Source organism: Mytilus edulis, chromosome 6 (genome assembly GCF_963676685.1).
Source record: "Mytilus edulis chromosome 6, xbMytEdul2.2, whole genome shotgun sequence".
NCBI lineage: Eukaryota > Metazoa > Mollusca > Bivalvia > Mytilida > Mytilidae > Mytilus > Mytilus edulis.
In genome coordinates, this window is record NC_092349.1 from 25,586,156 (window position 1) to 25,601,253 (window position 15,098).

Genomic DNA, 15,098 nt, shown 5'->3' on the forward strand with positions numbered 1-15,098 from the left:
GGAAGTGACCTTGTGTAAACCGGAAGTAGCTATTTTTGTGCTTTATTAATATAAAAGTAAATAGAACTAGATATTTTTGGAATCAGTATCAATTAAATATTCAAATATTATCGGAAGAAACATTTTTCAAACCGGAAGTAACAAATTATCTCCCTTATTTAAAAAATATGTATAGAAACCATATATTTTTGGACTCAGCGTACAATAAGCTATCATTTGAGGATTGAAATGACATTTTAAACTTAATTTTACAACTTTAATATTAGAATACATTGTTTTTGGTGGAAAGACCTTCAATTGTTCTCTGAACAATTGGTTTTTAATTATTATAATTATTTTTTTTTCTTCCGCCAAATTTTGTTCTTGCGATAAATTTTTGTTTCTCAATATGTCGCTTAGATATTTCTCATATGGTATTGTATAGTTTATGCGCTTTTAAATTACACCCTGCTAAGGCGAACTAAGGCGAACTATTTCATTATAAGAGTTATCTCCCTATTTACTGTTTACCATCTTAGTGCATCTCCTTCGTAAAAAAAAGATAGCAACAAAATTCATTTTACAAATTGTTTGTTATATCATCAGGAATTTTTGGCTACTTTTGATCGAAGCGATTCGATGAAATTCTATAGGAGTTATCTACCCTTACACAATAAATTTGTTGGTTTGTGTTTTCAACTCATCAACCGTTAACCGTATCAGCCTGGGATATTATTATTTGAGGCCCCTAGGTCCTAACTTAGACAATGAGGTCAAGGTCAAAGGTCAAGGTCAAGTTCTCAATTGTGACTTTTGCTTGTTTTTGCATTTTCTCAGACACTTTGAAAGATACATATAAAAGAACAAGTGCAAAATGTCTGCTTTATTGTAATGAAGGTATGCTACATTAAGTCTGATACAATTTAATGGCATCTTTATATATAGGAGTTGGTGCCCCAGAAATTTCTTGATATGAGATTATTTGATTATAACCTCAACTAAGTTCATTATCAAGGCATTTGACCTTGTACAAAATGTTAGGTGACAAATGACTTTGAAAAATGACTACCGGAAGTGACCTTGAGTGTTTTTTGCAAATTTGTTTTACATAATTGTACTCAGAATCCATATATTTTGTCATATAGATACATTAACTGATTACTGAAGACTAAAAATGACTTCTAACAAACCGCAAGTGGCCAATTATCTCCCATTCTTCATACTAAAGTATATAGAAACTATCAGTTTGAAAGAAGCTATCATGTGAGACCTGAAGTGACATTCATTTTACCGGAAGTAGCATATTATCTCGCTTGCATCACTCAAAAATAGAATTAAACCATTATTTATCGCATTAGTATGAAGAAACTATCTTCTTTGATGGGTTTTTAATTATTTTTTTTTCTTCCGCCAAATTTTGTTCTTGCGACAAATGTTTGTTTCGCAATATGTCGCTTAGATATTTCTCATATGGTATCATATAGTTTATGTGCTTTTTAATTTTACCCTGTTAAGCCGAACCATTTTCTTTGTAAGAGTTATCTCCCTATTTACTGTTTATCATCTTAGTGCATCTCCTTCGTAACAAAAAAAGATATCGACAAAATTGTTTTTCCAAATTGTTTGTTACGTCCTCAGGAATTTTTGACTTATTTGGATTGAAACGATTTGATGAAATTTTATAGAAGTTATCTACCTTTACATAATAAATTTGTCGGTATGTTTTTTAACTCATAAACAGTTAACCGTATAACCTAGAATGTTTTTATTTGAATCCCCTAGGTCCTAACTTAGAAAATGGGGTCAAGGTCAAAGGTCTAGGTCAAGTTCTCAATTGTGACTTTTGCTTGCTTTTTCATTTTCTCAGACACTTTGAAAGATACACATTTGAAAGGAGTACAAAATATCTGCTTTACTGTTATGAAGATATGCTACATGTTCATTAAGTCTGATACAATTTAATGGCATCTTATAGGAGTTGATGCCCCTGAAATGTCTTGATATGAGGTTATTTGATTATAACGTTAACTAAGTTCATTATAAAGGCATTTGACCTTATACAAAAGTTTAGGTGACAAATGACCTTGAGAAAACCGGAAAGAGCCTTTTTTGCAATTTTTTCATCTAAAATTACTCAGAATTCGTACATTTTGTCATATAGATACATAAACTGATTACTAAAGACTAAAAGTGACTTCTAACAAACCGGAAGTGGCCAATTATCTCCCATTCTTTATACTAAAGTATATAGAACCTATCAGTTTGAAAGAAGCTATCATGTGAGACCTGAAGTGACATTCATTTCACCGGAAGTAGCATATTATCTCGCTTGCAACACTCAAAAATAGAATTAAACCATTATTTATCGCATTAGTATGAAGAAACTATCTTCTTATCAAAATTTCTTTGATGTGGGAAGACTTTCTTCATACTTGTTTTTTGCATTTTGTCGAAATGCAGAAGGTTACCTATCAATGTAAACTTCTTTGATATTTGGTCTCTGGAATCATACCACATCTTCTATTTTTAAATTCATCAGAACTTCGTATTACATAATGTTCATTCATATAAAAATAATGCTCTGTATATATTTTATTAGAATTTAAACCAATATTTGTGGCATGCAATGGAAATCAACGGTCAGTATTGGACACATGGAGAACGCCGTCTATGGGAGAAGAAATTGAAACCAGTTGCAATGATTACTCATGTTCAGTTGGACATCTTAGAAGTTCGATTATTGACACATGGAATGGTTCGGTTATTGATCAGGTATATTTAAATCTATATTTTTAAATCTAACACAGTTAGTTTAGTTTCTATAAATATATATCAAAAAGACAAACAATACCATGTGTAAAATAGAAATACAAAAAGACAGACAATATAAAGTGTAAAATAGAAATACAAAAAGACAAACAATGAGACACTTCAGTTAGAAATACAATATTTGATGGGAGAGTGTCCTCCAAAAAATTACACTCTTTCATTGCCGTTTGAATGGTTTTACACTAGTGATTTTTTAGGCCCTTTATAGCTTGCTACTCAGTGTGAGCCAAAGCTCCGCGTTGAAGGTCGTACAAAAATGTACCTTGACCCATAATGGTTTACTTTTATAAATTGTTACTAAGATTGAAAGTTTTCTCATTGGCACTCATATCACATCTTCCTATATCTATATATAACTTACGTACCATAATATACAAAGATAATTTTAAAGCAAATACTTTACTCTTTCTTTAAATCAGTTCTCTACACATCTTATTAAGTTTTAATCCCTCGAGTAGACAATCTACTTTGAACAGTCAAGAAAATTAGTCTAAAAGAATTATTTTGCATCTATAAGAGAGTTGAAATATGCTAAAGGTACGTTCAAACCAATAAGTCGAAAACAAACTGACAACACCATGGCTAAAAGAGAAAGATAACAAAAAAGAACTACAAAAGTACATAAAACACAACATAAAAAACTAGACTGATCAAGACGAACCATACTACTCTTTGGATAATCTTAGGTAGAAGTTCAATTGAATTTAATACTTTTGACGTAAAAAACAACCTACATAAGTTGGAGATGTCAAGATACCAGAGGAATATTCAAACTTATAAGTCGAAAACAAACTGATAACGCCATGGCTAAAAAAGCAAAAGACAAACAGACCAGTAACTAATTAGTTATCAACGTTGCGATTTTTCTCGCCATTAGCAGATTGGTGACATTAATAGGTTGCTGACAATAGTTTTATTTGCGTTAGCTGGAAAAGTAGTGGATTTCTAACTTCACATAATGTCAGATTGGTGACATTAATAGGTTGCTGACACAATCAACCCTCAAATATTCACTTTTTATATTTAATGCTACTTTCTTCTATATTACGATCAGTTTTCCGTACCAAGTTTTATATACATGATGTATACAATATAATTATGGTCATGAAAATGAGATATAAATCGGGTGAAATACTCTAACATTATCAAAACACATAACCTTCTGTTAGTTCCTCTTAATATGAAGACCTCAGTGAAAATTATTTCTGAAATATATAAATACAAGTTTCTGAAAGTAACACAAGTACTGATCTAGAATAGATAATCGTAATATGAATAATTAATTTGAAATTGATAATGTACCATACCAAAGTATGTTTTGCACAATAAACGTGTCTCAAAATAAGGATTAACGCCTACCATCGTGTAATTTCAATGAATAAAAGGTACAAACTTATGTAAAATAAATTCGATATAAACCCTGGATTTTGCGTGAAAAAGCCGACTAAATTGTATTTAAGTTATCTTCAATTTGAAGTTCGTTTTGTAATATGCGTTCAGTATAGGGAAAACGGTACTATTTATTCTGCCATAGGCGACAATGTTAACATTTTCTAAATTTACCACTTATTAAGATAAAAACCTGGATAAAACAGTTATATGTTGTGTTAGTACTTTATTACTCTGTTTTAAAAATTAAAGCCAAATAGTATCATGACCAACTTCCAACGGAGCTTGTTTATGTTATCCATGCCCACCGTCATTTTGCACCAAATTTATGAAATTTTGCAAGTCTTTTCGAATAATTCTCTAGAAAATATTTCAATAGGTTTTAAAATTTATATTGTAAATATACACACTGCAGTTATTCATAGATAAATAAAAAATATATTGTACACCTACATCCAATCACAGCGCTCCTAATTTGACTTCCTTCACCTGCCTTGGGTACACAAAAGGCCAACCTAATGCTGGGAAAATTAAATACTACCGTTTTCCCTATAGTCATCAAACATTGAGTTATTTAGTTAGAGAATATTATATTAAAGTTAAAGTCTGTGACATTAATTGAATTTACACTAACATGACATGTCTGTGACATAAATTGAATTTACACTATTTCTGTGACATAAATTTTAATTTACACTAACATGACATGTCTGTGACATAAATTGAATTTACACTAACATGACATGTCTGTGACATAAATTGAATTTACACTAACATGACATGTCTGTGACATAAATTGAATTTGCACTAACATGATATGTCTGTGACATGAATTGTTTTAGATAATTACAACCACTCTGAAAAGATTGTATTGTATTATCATGATAATATCATTTTAGGTAAAAGTTGAGCTATTTTCAAATGGGAAATTGGGTTTACAGATCTATTTTGATGGCTACCTTTCAACAAGTTCCAATTGGTTTTCTATGGAACGGTTATTTAACAGTTCTTTCAACGACCTAACCAAAATGTCAACCTCCAATTTTTTCTCTATGGATGGGTAAATTATTTTATTTCTTTAGAGTAGTATGTTACCAATAAAAAGTCAGAACTTTTTTTAAAACATATTCTGCTTCAATGTTGACATACCTAAATGTTAATGATTGAAGTAATAATTCAAGACATTAACACTTAACGCATGGAAATACGGATTTTTTTGTGTTATTAAAATTTGCTGTTACAAAATGATAGAAATTATTATAAATTAAGGAATGTATCTCCCTCATGCAAAGCTCTGATTCCTTTCACGGATTTGGCTATACTTTTTGGACCTTTTGGATTAAAGCTCTTCATCTTTTATATAAGCTTTGGATTTCAAATATTTTGGCCACGAGCATCACTGAAGAGACATGTATTGTCGAAATGCGCATCTGGTGCAACAAAATTGGTACCGTTAATTTTATTACTACCACTGGGTCGATGCCTCTGCTGGTGGACTATTAGTCCGCGAGGGTATCACCAGCCCAGTAGCAAGTACTTCGGTACTGGCATGAAAATACGGATTGTTTGTGTTATTAAAATTTGCTGTTACAAAATGATAGAAATTATTATAAATTAAGGAATGTATCTCCCTCATGCAAAGCTCTGATTCCTTTCACGGATTTGGCTATACTTTTTGGACCTTTTGGATTAAAGCTCTTCATCTTTTATATAAGCTTTGGATTTCAAATATTTTGGCCACGAGCATCACTGAAGAGACATGTATTGTCGAAATGCGCATCTGGTGCAACACAATTAGTACCGTTAATTTTATTACTACCACTGGGTCGATGCCTCTGCTGGTGGACTATTAGTCCGCGAGGGTATCACCAGCCCAGTAGCCAGTACTTCGGTACTGGCATGAAAATACGGATTGTTTGTGTTATTAAAATTTGCTGTTACAAAATGATAGAAATTATTATAAATTAAGGAATGTATCTCCCTCATGCAAAGCTCTGATTCCTTTCACGGATTTGGCTATACTTTTTGGACCTTTTGGATTAAAGCTCTTCATCTTTTATATAAGCTTTGGATTTCAAATATTTTGGCCACGAGCATCACTGAAGAGACATGTATTGTCGAAATGCGCATCTGATGCAACAAAATTGGTACCGTTAATTTTATTACTACCACTGGGTCGATGCATCTGCTGGTGGACTATTAGTCCCCGAGGGTATCACCAGCCCAGTAGCCAGTACTTCGGTACTGGCATGAAAATACGGATTTTTTGTGTTATTAAAATTTGCTGTTACAAAATGATAGAAATTATTATAAATTAAGGAATGTATCTCCCTCATGCAAAGCTCTGATTCCTTTCACGGATTTGCCTATACTTTTTGGACCTTTTGGATTAAAGCTCTTTTATATAAGCTTTGGATTTCAAATATTTTGGCCACGAGCATCACTGAAGAGACATGTATTGTCGAAATGCGCATCTGGTGCAACAAAATTGGTACCGTTGATTTTATTAACGAAAATACCAGACTCATTAATTGATACGCTAGAACTAGAACGTAACGAAGGGCTGACGTGTCGTCTACATACAAACAGCAGTAGCATAAACATCAAATCTGCTAAATGGCAATTCCCAACTTGGAATAGAAGAGCATTACAAGCCGATAAAACATTTGTCAATTATGGCTACATGTAGGGCGGCTATGTCTCATAAATTGTAAACCCAACGTTTCCAATACATCATTATTTGATAAACGTAACTGTAAATGAACGTTTCAATGATACAAAAAACAGGAATTAAATCTTGGCAGTTGCTTCGATACAGTGATAGTAAAACTGTACAAGGGCTAAGCTAAGTACATAAATACACACACATATATAAGTATTTTTATTTGGGGAATTTGAAGAGCAAAATATATATAATATAATATGTCTATCTTTAAGAATTTGGTATATATTTTTTAAATATTTTTTTTTTGACACAGCGACCAAACAGTTGATCGTCATTTCTACATCAACAGTTATTATGACGGCTGTTCAAATGACACCACTTGGATGGTAGTAATTGATGCGGCAGATGCTAATTATCGCCCCTGTTTCTTTGATCACTTACACGGACAGGAATATCCATACATCTTATATGGGCCTGATCAGCATAAAGTGACATTGAATGATGGTGAGCTATATTATATATTGTTGAAAAGTGTCTGATGTTTTCTTACTGATCACTGTTTGATTCATTGCGAACATCTAACTTTTTTTTTTTTTTAAATATACGGAGTTTATCTTTAGAACTTCAAGTATTAAAATACAAACATTAAGTTTGATAGTACTACCCCACTGCAAAAACGTAGAATAAAGATACAAAAAACTAAATGTAACTTTCCCCTTTCAGCTTAGGACAAGCACAAATCATGTGTTAGGCTTTACAATACAACGGATCGATGAGAAACAATACAGTGGAAGCTAAAGACATGGTAAAAACAAATGAAAAACGAATAAAAAAGTGTTTTACTTCCAAACTGAGTGTGTAGCGTACTTTTATATATTAGCGAGTACTAAGCCCGTCATTCGATATTCTAATGCTTTGCGTTTTTACTTTATCATGGTAAATTACAAATACCTGTTTCGACAAGTCAAACTCATCATCGATTATAATGTGGTAATCAATTGATTAATTCAATGGATTCATGTTATCCAGGGTAGAATTGGGAGAGAGTAAAATATTTATGTTATCCAGGGTAGAATTGGGATGGAGTAAAATCTTCACGTTATCCAGAGTAGAATTGGGAGAAAGTAGTCTTTATGTTATCCAGGGTAGAATTGGGAGAATGTAAAATCTAAATTAGGAAAGACGGGACGAAAAGGCCATACAAAATCAACAGTTATGAATACCGGTATTTCTATTAAATTTTATCAAACAGAAAATATTTTAAAAGTCAATACTTTAATATGGAAAAGAGTTATATCAATAAAAGCGTAAACATTAGTTAAATATTAACTGAAATTATATTTTTTTGAAGATGATACTCATAACCTGACACATTTTGTGTTCTCATTTCAGGAACCTATACAGTAGCTGACAAGATGGTGATATCAATTTCTACTTTGATATAACATGTCGGGAAATAACAATAAAAAGATAGTGATCTCGATATTGACATGTATATATCATACTGGGAAATACAAATAACAAAAATATGATATCAATATCGACATGTATATATCATACTGAGAAATACAAATAACGAAATATCGACATTTATAATTTAAATAAATAAAAAATATCAATATTATCGAGATTGTCTCCTTAATTTATACAAAAAAACACATGCAACTGTCATGACGTTGTCAGTTAATTTGTGGGTCGAGTTTTGATAAGGTGCCTCTCATATATAACTATTGTATCTCGATTATGTACAGGCTGAAATCAATACTCCAAAAAATTCAAAAAAGTACGTTTACAATGTTACTTTTACTTTTGATCTATGATTTTATTTGTACCTCTGGTATCTTTTGTGAGTGGTTTAGCTAGGTATAAAACCAGGTTCAATTCACCGTGTTTTACATATAAAAATACCTATATCATGTTTGGTATATTTCACTTGTTATCAATGTGTTTGATATGTTTGAGCTTTTGAATTGTTGTATTGTAACTTTGTTTTTGAAAATTGAAATATAAAATACTAACTATTTGACGTTTTAAATCTGTGTCCCAGAAATAAAGGAAATATCATATCAAATAACTATAACATACGCTTTCTATTTTTCAAAGATCATACTGAATAAGAAGTATATATATCTAAGTTAATACACAATTTTTAGTGGTATAGCTGACGTTTCGTTTATCCAACCGCATATCTTTTAAAAATCTATAAGTTGCAAACTTGATGTATATTTGGGTTTTATCTCGTTAGTCATGTTAGTGTTCAAATCTCCCAGAAATGACTATTGTAAAACCTTTCAAACAAGAAAATCAAATCCAACGGTCTAATCTATATAAAAAACGATAAAGAAGAACACTAATGAACAACATCAACAAACGACTGACAGGATTTTGACTTAAGACAGGTGTTAACAATTACAGCGGGTGTGAACGTTTTTAATAGGTACCAATATTCACACTTACCTAAAACAATAGTGCAACATCACATCCACTCTCGATAGTTGTTCTATCAACAAACCAAGTCTTATAATCTTATTGTTATCATAAAAAAGTGCATCACGATATATAAGTATTTACCAAAGGTACAATGATTACAACTTAATACGCCAGACGCGCGTTTCGTCTACATAAGACTCATAAGGGACGCTCAGATCAAAATAGTTATAAAGCCAAACAAGTCCAAAGTTAAAGTGCATTGAGGACCCAAAATTCTTAAAAAATGTGACAAATACGACTAAGATATTTCGTCCTGGGATACCAACAAAAATGACAATATGATTGCTTTTTATTTCATAAACCGAAGTTAGGGGGACGAAACGTCAAACAGCATATTTACCAAAGGTACCAGAATTATATTTTAATACGCCAGACGCACGTTTCTTACAAACGCATAACGACATAACTATATGCAGTAATCATATGCATAGGTCCTAAGAAGGGTAACTCTAATATTGATATGATAATAATAATGATAAAATCATATATCTATATGGTTTATATTAAAATCTTTTTCTGTTAAAAAAAAATACTCTTCTACAAAAAACCATTTTGCATTGCTAAATAAAGGTAACAGTAGTATACCGCTGTTCAAAACTCGTAAATCTATGGACAAAAAACAAAATCGGGGTAACAAACCAAAACTGAATGAAACGCATTAAATATAAGAGGAGAACAACGACACAAGATTAAAATGTAACACACATAGAAACAGACTAAGCATTAGACAAACTCCGATGAGAATAACAAATATAACATCAAAACCAAATACATGGATTTGGGATAGAAAAGTACCGTGACACGTCTTATAGTAATGTGAATTCACACTAAAATATAAGAGAAAACAAACGACACAACGGAAACACAACGTAAAAATGTTACACACACAAAAATGAACTATGATATAACAATGGTCATTTTTCTGACTTGGGACAGGACATTTTTAAAGAAAAAAATGGTGAGTTGAACCTGGTTTTGTGGCATGCCAAACCTCGCACTTTAATGGCAATGTTAAACATAACATTAAAATGACAGCATAATATTACAGGACAACAATACAAATAAATAGGAGAACGTATTAGGCAAAGAAACACATGAATAATAGATAACAAAAAGCATCAGGTCTAAAATTCAATACGCCAAAACGCGCCTCGTCCACACAAGACTTACCAGTGACGCCCAGATATAAAATGATATCTTGACCTTGAACAGTCTTATGTAGGTAGACGGCGGTTTGCCGTAAGAAATTTAAAGATTGTGCAAAAGTTTCCTTGTTCAATTTAATGGTCGTTTGAATGTTTTTTAATACAAATTGATGGACTACACCTAATATAAAGGCTTTTTTTGTAATAGCAAACTTAGTTGTACAAGTTTTTATTTCCTAGGCATGTAATAAGATGTTTCAGGCTGTGAAATTTCTTCTTGGCAACATTAAAAAGGTTTAGATAAAGGCAGCAGTAGTATACCACTGTTCGCAAATCATAAATTGATTGAGAAAACCTGGTTTTATTCAAATGTTACAATGTAAAAAATATTTCTTTTATCATTTACAGTTAGAAGTACTGTAAAAAAAAACTTAATATCTGTTACAAATAATAAATATTTGGAAAAATCTTTTAGTGGTATAAACTACTTTTTAGTTTGGTTAAACAATCCTAAATTTTGGAATCATATGTTTATGTGAGGATTTGAAATTGATAGAAGCTGTTTAGGTATAAAATGCTATTCTAAATTGTTACTGACTGTCAATATTAGATGCATGTAAAAGACAGCTTTCGTGAGAAAAAAATCGCAAATTTCTACAAACATCTTTTTGAAAAAAGGTACAGTAACCAGTGCTCTTTATGAACCCAATAACTACGATTACACTGGCAGTGTCACACATATGTTAAATCAGTTGAAATAGTCACTACTAGCTGAGAGACGTTTACAAACCAGACTGATTATTTTATAAAGTATTACACTGTCTTGTAGCCATTAAAACGCATTGTTCTTAAACAAATTGACAACAGAACAAGACAAAACCATACACAGACATACAGACACATCCAAACGTCTAAGGACACACACAAATGGTTATATTTCCCGCTGACAATAATACAATGGAACTGGCTACCTCCTATTTTTTTTATATACTTTAATTGTTATTAAATATTTTTACGAATTTGTATAAAATTTTGTTAATCCCGCATGCGCAACAACATGTTTTTTTAATATTGAAGCCTTTTTTACCCAAAGAAGAAAAGGACAATTTTATCAGATTTTTATAGTTCGTTCTTATGTTTTACTGTTATATATATACCACTGTCCAAGGTTAGAGGAGGGTTGAGATAGCCGAAACATTCTCTATGCATGTGCCTGTCCAAAGTCAGGAGCCTGTTATTCAGTGGTTGTCGTTTGTTTGTGTTACATATTTGTTTTTCATTCATTTTTTGTACATAAATCAGGCCGTTAGTTTTCTCGTTTGAATAGTTTTGCATTTCGGGGCCCTTTAAAGCTGAGTCTGCGGTATGTGCTTTGGTCAGTGTTCAAGACCGTACGGTGACCTGTATTTGTTAATTTCTGTGTAATTTTGATTTCTTGTGGAGAGTTGTCTCATTGGCAATCATACCACATCTTATTTATTTATATGTATATATCACAATACTTTATGAATAAAATGCATCTTCGAAAGAAAAAAAACCTAATAAGAAGCTCGTTTTATGTTGTTGTTGAGGAGTCCGTATAAATAAAGGCAACAGTAGTATACCGCTGTTCAAAACTCGTAAATCGATGGACAAAAAACAAAATCGGGATAACAAACTGAAACTGAGGGAAACGCATTAAATATAAGAGGAGAACAACGACACAACATTAAAATGTGACCCGAACAGAAACGGACTAAGCATTAGACAAAATCCGATGAGAATAACAAATATAACATCAAAAACAAATACATGAATTTGGGATAGAAAAGTACCGTGACTCGTCTTATAATAGTTTGAATTCTTACTCAAATATAAAAGAAAACAAACGACACAACGGAAAAACAACGTTAAAATGTAACACACACAGCAACGGACTTTAATATAACAATGGCCATATTCCTGACTAGGTACAGGACATTTTTAAAGAAAAAAATGGTGGGTTGAACCTGGTTTTGTGGCATGCCAAATCCCTGCTTCAATGGCAATGTTAAATATAACATTTAAATGACAACATATCAATACAGGAATACAATACAAATAAATAGGTGAACATATTAGACAAAGAAACACACGAATAATAGCTAACAAAATGCACCAGGTTTAAAATTCAATACGTCAGAAGCGCGCCTTGTCCACACAAGACTTACAAGTGACGGCCAGATATAAAAGTTCGAAAGTCAAAGCAAGTAGAAAGTTGTACAGCACTGAGGATCAAAAGTTCAAAAATGTTGTGCCAAACACGGCTAGGGTTTTCTGCTATGGATAAGAAAATCCTTATTGTTTAGAACAATTTGTCCTATTGAAAACAGTAAATTTTATCAAATGAATATAAAAGATATACATGATAAAACTGAAGTATTAACTAATTACAGAAAACAAAACCCGGTAACATTACATACACCAACACAACACCCGACTTAGTCAACGACTCAACGCAAGAAGTGAAAAAAGTGACGTCACTTACGAAGTGGTAAAAAGGCACAAAAATGTCGTCACATTTGAAATTCTGAAACAGCACACAAAACATGAAGTCCCATTTGAATGACTACAACTATTTCTCAAAAGTGAGATAGAATTAGGATTGATTTAAGATTATATTTGAAGTAAATGCTGATATTACATTAAATAACAATGTAAATTGTAATACTTATTAATAGCAAACTGTGGTAGCAATTAACTATATAATATAGCTATGTCCGGTTTATTTGAATCTAACTGCAAACGTAAAACATCGTACGAATAACGTTGACCAAAATCAAATCTAAACCATAACACATGAATATATTAGAAAAGACGTCGACACATTAGACAAAATCAGATGAGAATTACAAATATAACATCAAACTAAATACATGAATTTGGGATAGAAAAGTACCGTAACACGTCTTATAGTAATGCGAATTCACACTCAGCAAAAGAGTCACAATCGGGATTAAGTTACGTTCGGTAATTAAAAGATTAGACGACGTAATGACAAACCACAATCTACCACGTGGTAAAAGTGCTAGACACATCGTACGGATCAACCAATTCGTGATGGTGTCCATAAAATTTACGGAGTGTCAATTTCTATCTGTCCTCCTCACAACTTTGTTGGAGCAGTTTCTGCGTAAGGAGCACACTCCTGTATATGAATTCTGTAAAGTGTGAACAAGCACGAGAATAACGTAGCAATTGAGATATGTAAAAACCATACGAAAGGGCAGAGGGTATGTTACTGCTGAGAAATGGGAAATAGATAATTGGGAAGTTATAAATAACATAGAGAATTGTATGTCCGTGAACAAAACGTGCAATCCAAACAATGCCGGGATGATGGCGTCTCGATTTAAATGTTATTTATAAATTTTCCGGTGCATATAATTCACTATGATTTATATTGTCCGTTTGCAACCACATCTGATACAATGGATCGTTAATCCTAAGATAAGAGAGCAAGCACACAAGAATAATTGCCGGTTCGCCGAATATCAGTTAACCACTCCCTCAAAGAATTTTTGACCAATCAAAACCTTTGTTTTTCTTCCGCCTTCTGAAGCATCATCGTCCGCCATTTTGCCCGCCAACTGTTGACATTAACAACGAAATACATATTTGCTGATCGTATCGCGTTTATCACTCGCAATGGTAAAACGGTGTTGCTGGGGAACTTTAAACACTGATAGCTAATATCCAGATAGATTGGAAGGTGGTATCGTGTTCATACCATACCCAAAGCCAGGAAGAAGCCTTGAAAAAGCCAGACGATGGATTCGTTTGTGTGGGAGACCCCTTGAACAGTTAAATGAGGAGATAATGCAGGAGAGGGCTAAAGCCAAACATTTATTTGTTTGTTCAAAGGTATGATATTTTAATCATTATCTGGCTTTTGAATGCATTACATTACACACGTTGATATCAGAAACGGCACGAAAAGAACAAATATTAAAAGGGTGCCCCAAATAAATCCCCGTTTGCTATAAATACGTGTAATTAAATGTAGAAAACTTATGTACGGAACATTAAAATCATCTTGCTACAAGTCACATGCATCATAAATTATGTTTTCATGAAAAAAACATGTAAAAATCGATCTACAACCACTCATGCACTGTTTTACTGTTTACAAGGTTCACATGAGGTTACAAGGTTACACACTAATTTGCATAATCAATAAACAAATCGCTGTGCAAATGGCGGGTGATGTACGAAAAATCTACAGCATTTTAATTATGTCCTATTATACATAAATAAGTATGACACTGTGAAACCTGAATTAATAGAACAGTGAAACCATATCATATGGAATTTGAATAAGAAAGGTGAGAACCAGTGTCAAATGATAAAATAGCCACACACTGAGTGACTCGTTGATAAAAGCAGGTGCGTGAAACTGTAAACAAATGTGTATTCAATGAATGACTTTTTGTATCCACAAACCCTTATACAAGTCGCTATAGGTAGAGGGTGACCATGCCACAGTGAAAATGTTTTGTACACTCAAATGCATTTTTCATGAAATGATTGTAAACAAAATCTTAAATGGGTTACACTATCCTAAGTAGAGACAGTTCCTAGCT

At 32.3% G+C, this 15,098-nt stretch overlaps 1 protein-coding gene across 1 annotated transcript; it reads left to right on the forward strand.

Moving 5' to 3' along the window:
- The first annotated feature begins 2,064 nt into the window (after positions 1–2,064).
- Positions 2,065–8,365, forward strand: LOC139526045 (uncharacterized). Its single transcript, XM_071321211.1, has 4 exons — positions 2,065–2,751; positions 5,097–5,257; positions 7,176–7,366; positions 8,255–8,365. Exons 1-4 carry the CDS (start codon positions 2,650–2,652, stop codon positions 8,305–8,307), a joined length of 507 nt encoding a protein of 168 aa, XP_071177312.1. The 5' UTR covers positions 2,065–2,649; the 3' UTR covers positions 8,308–8,365.
- The last annotated feature ends 6,733 nt before the right edge of the window (positions 8,366–15,098 follow it).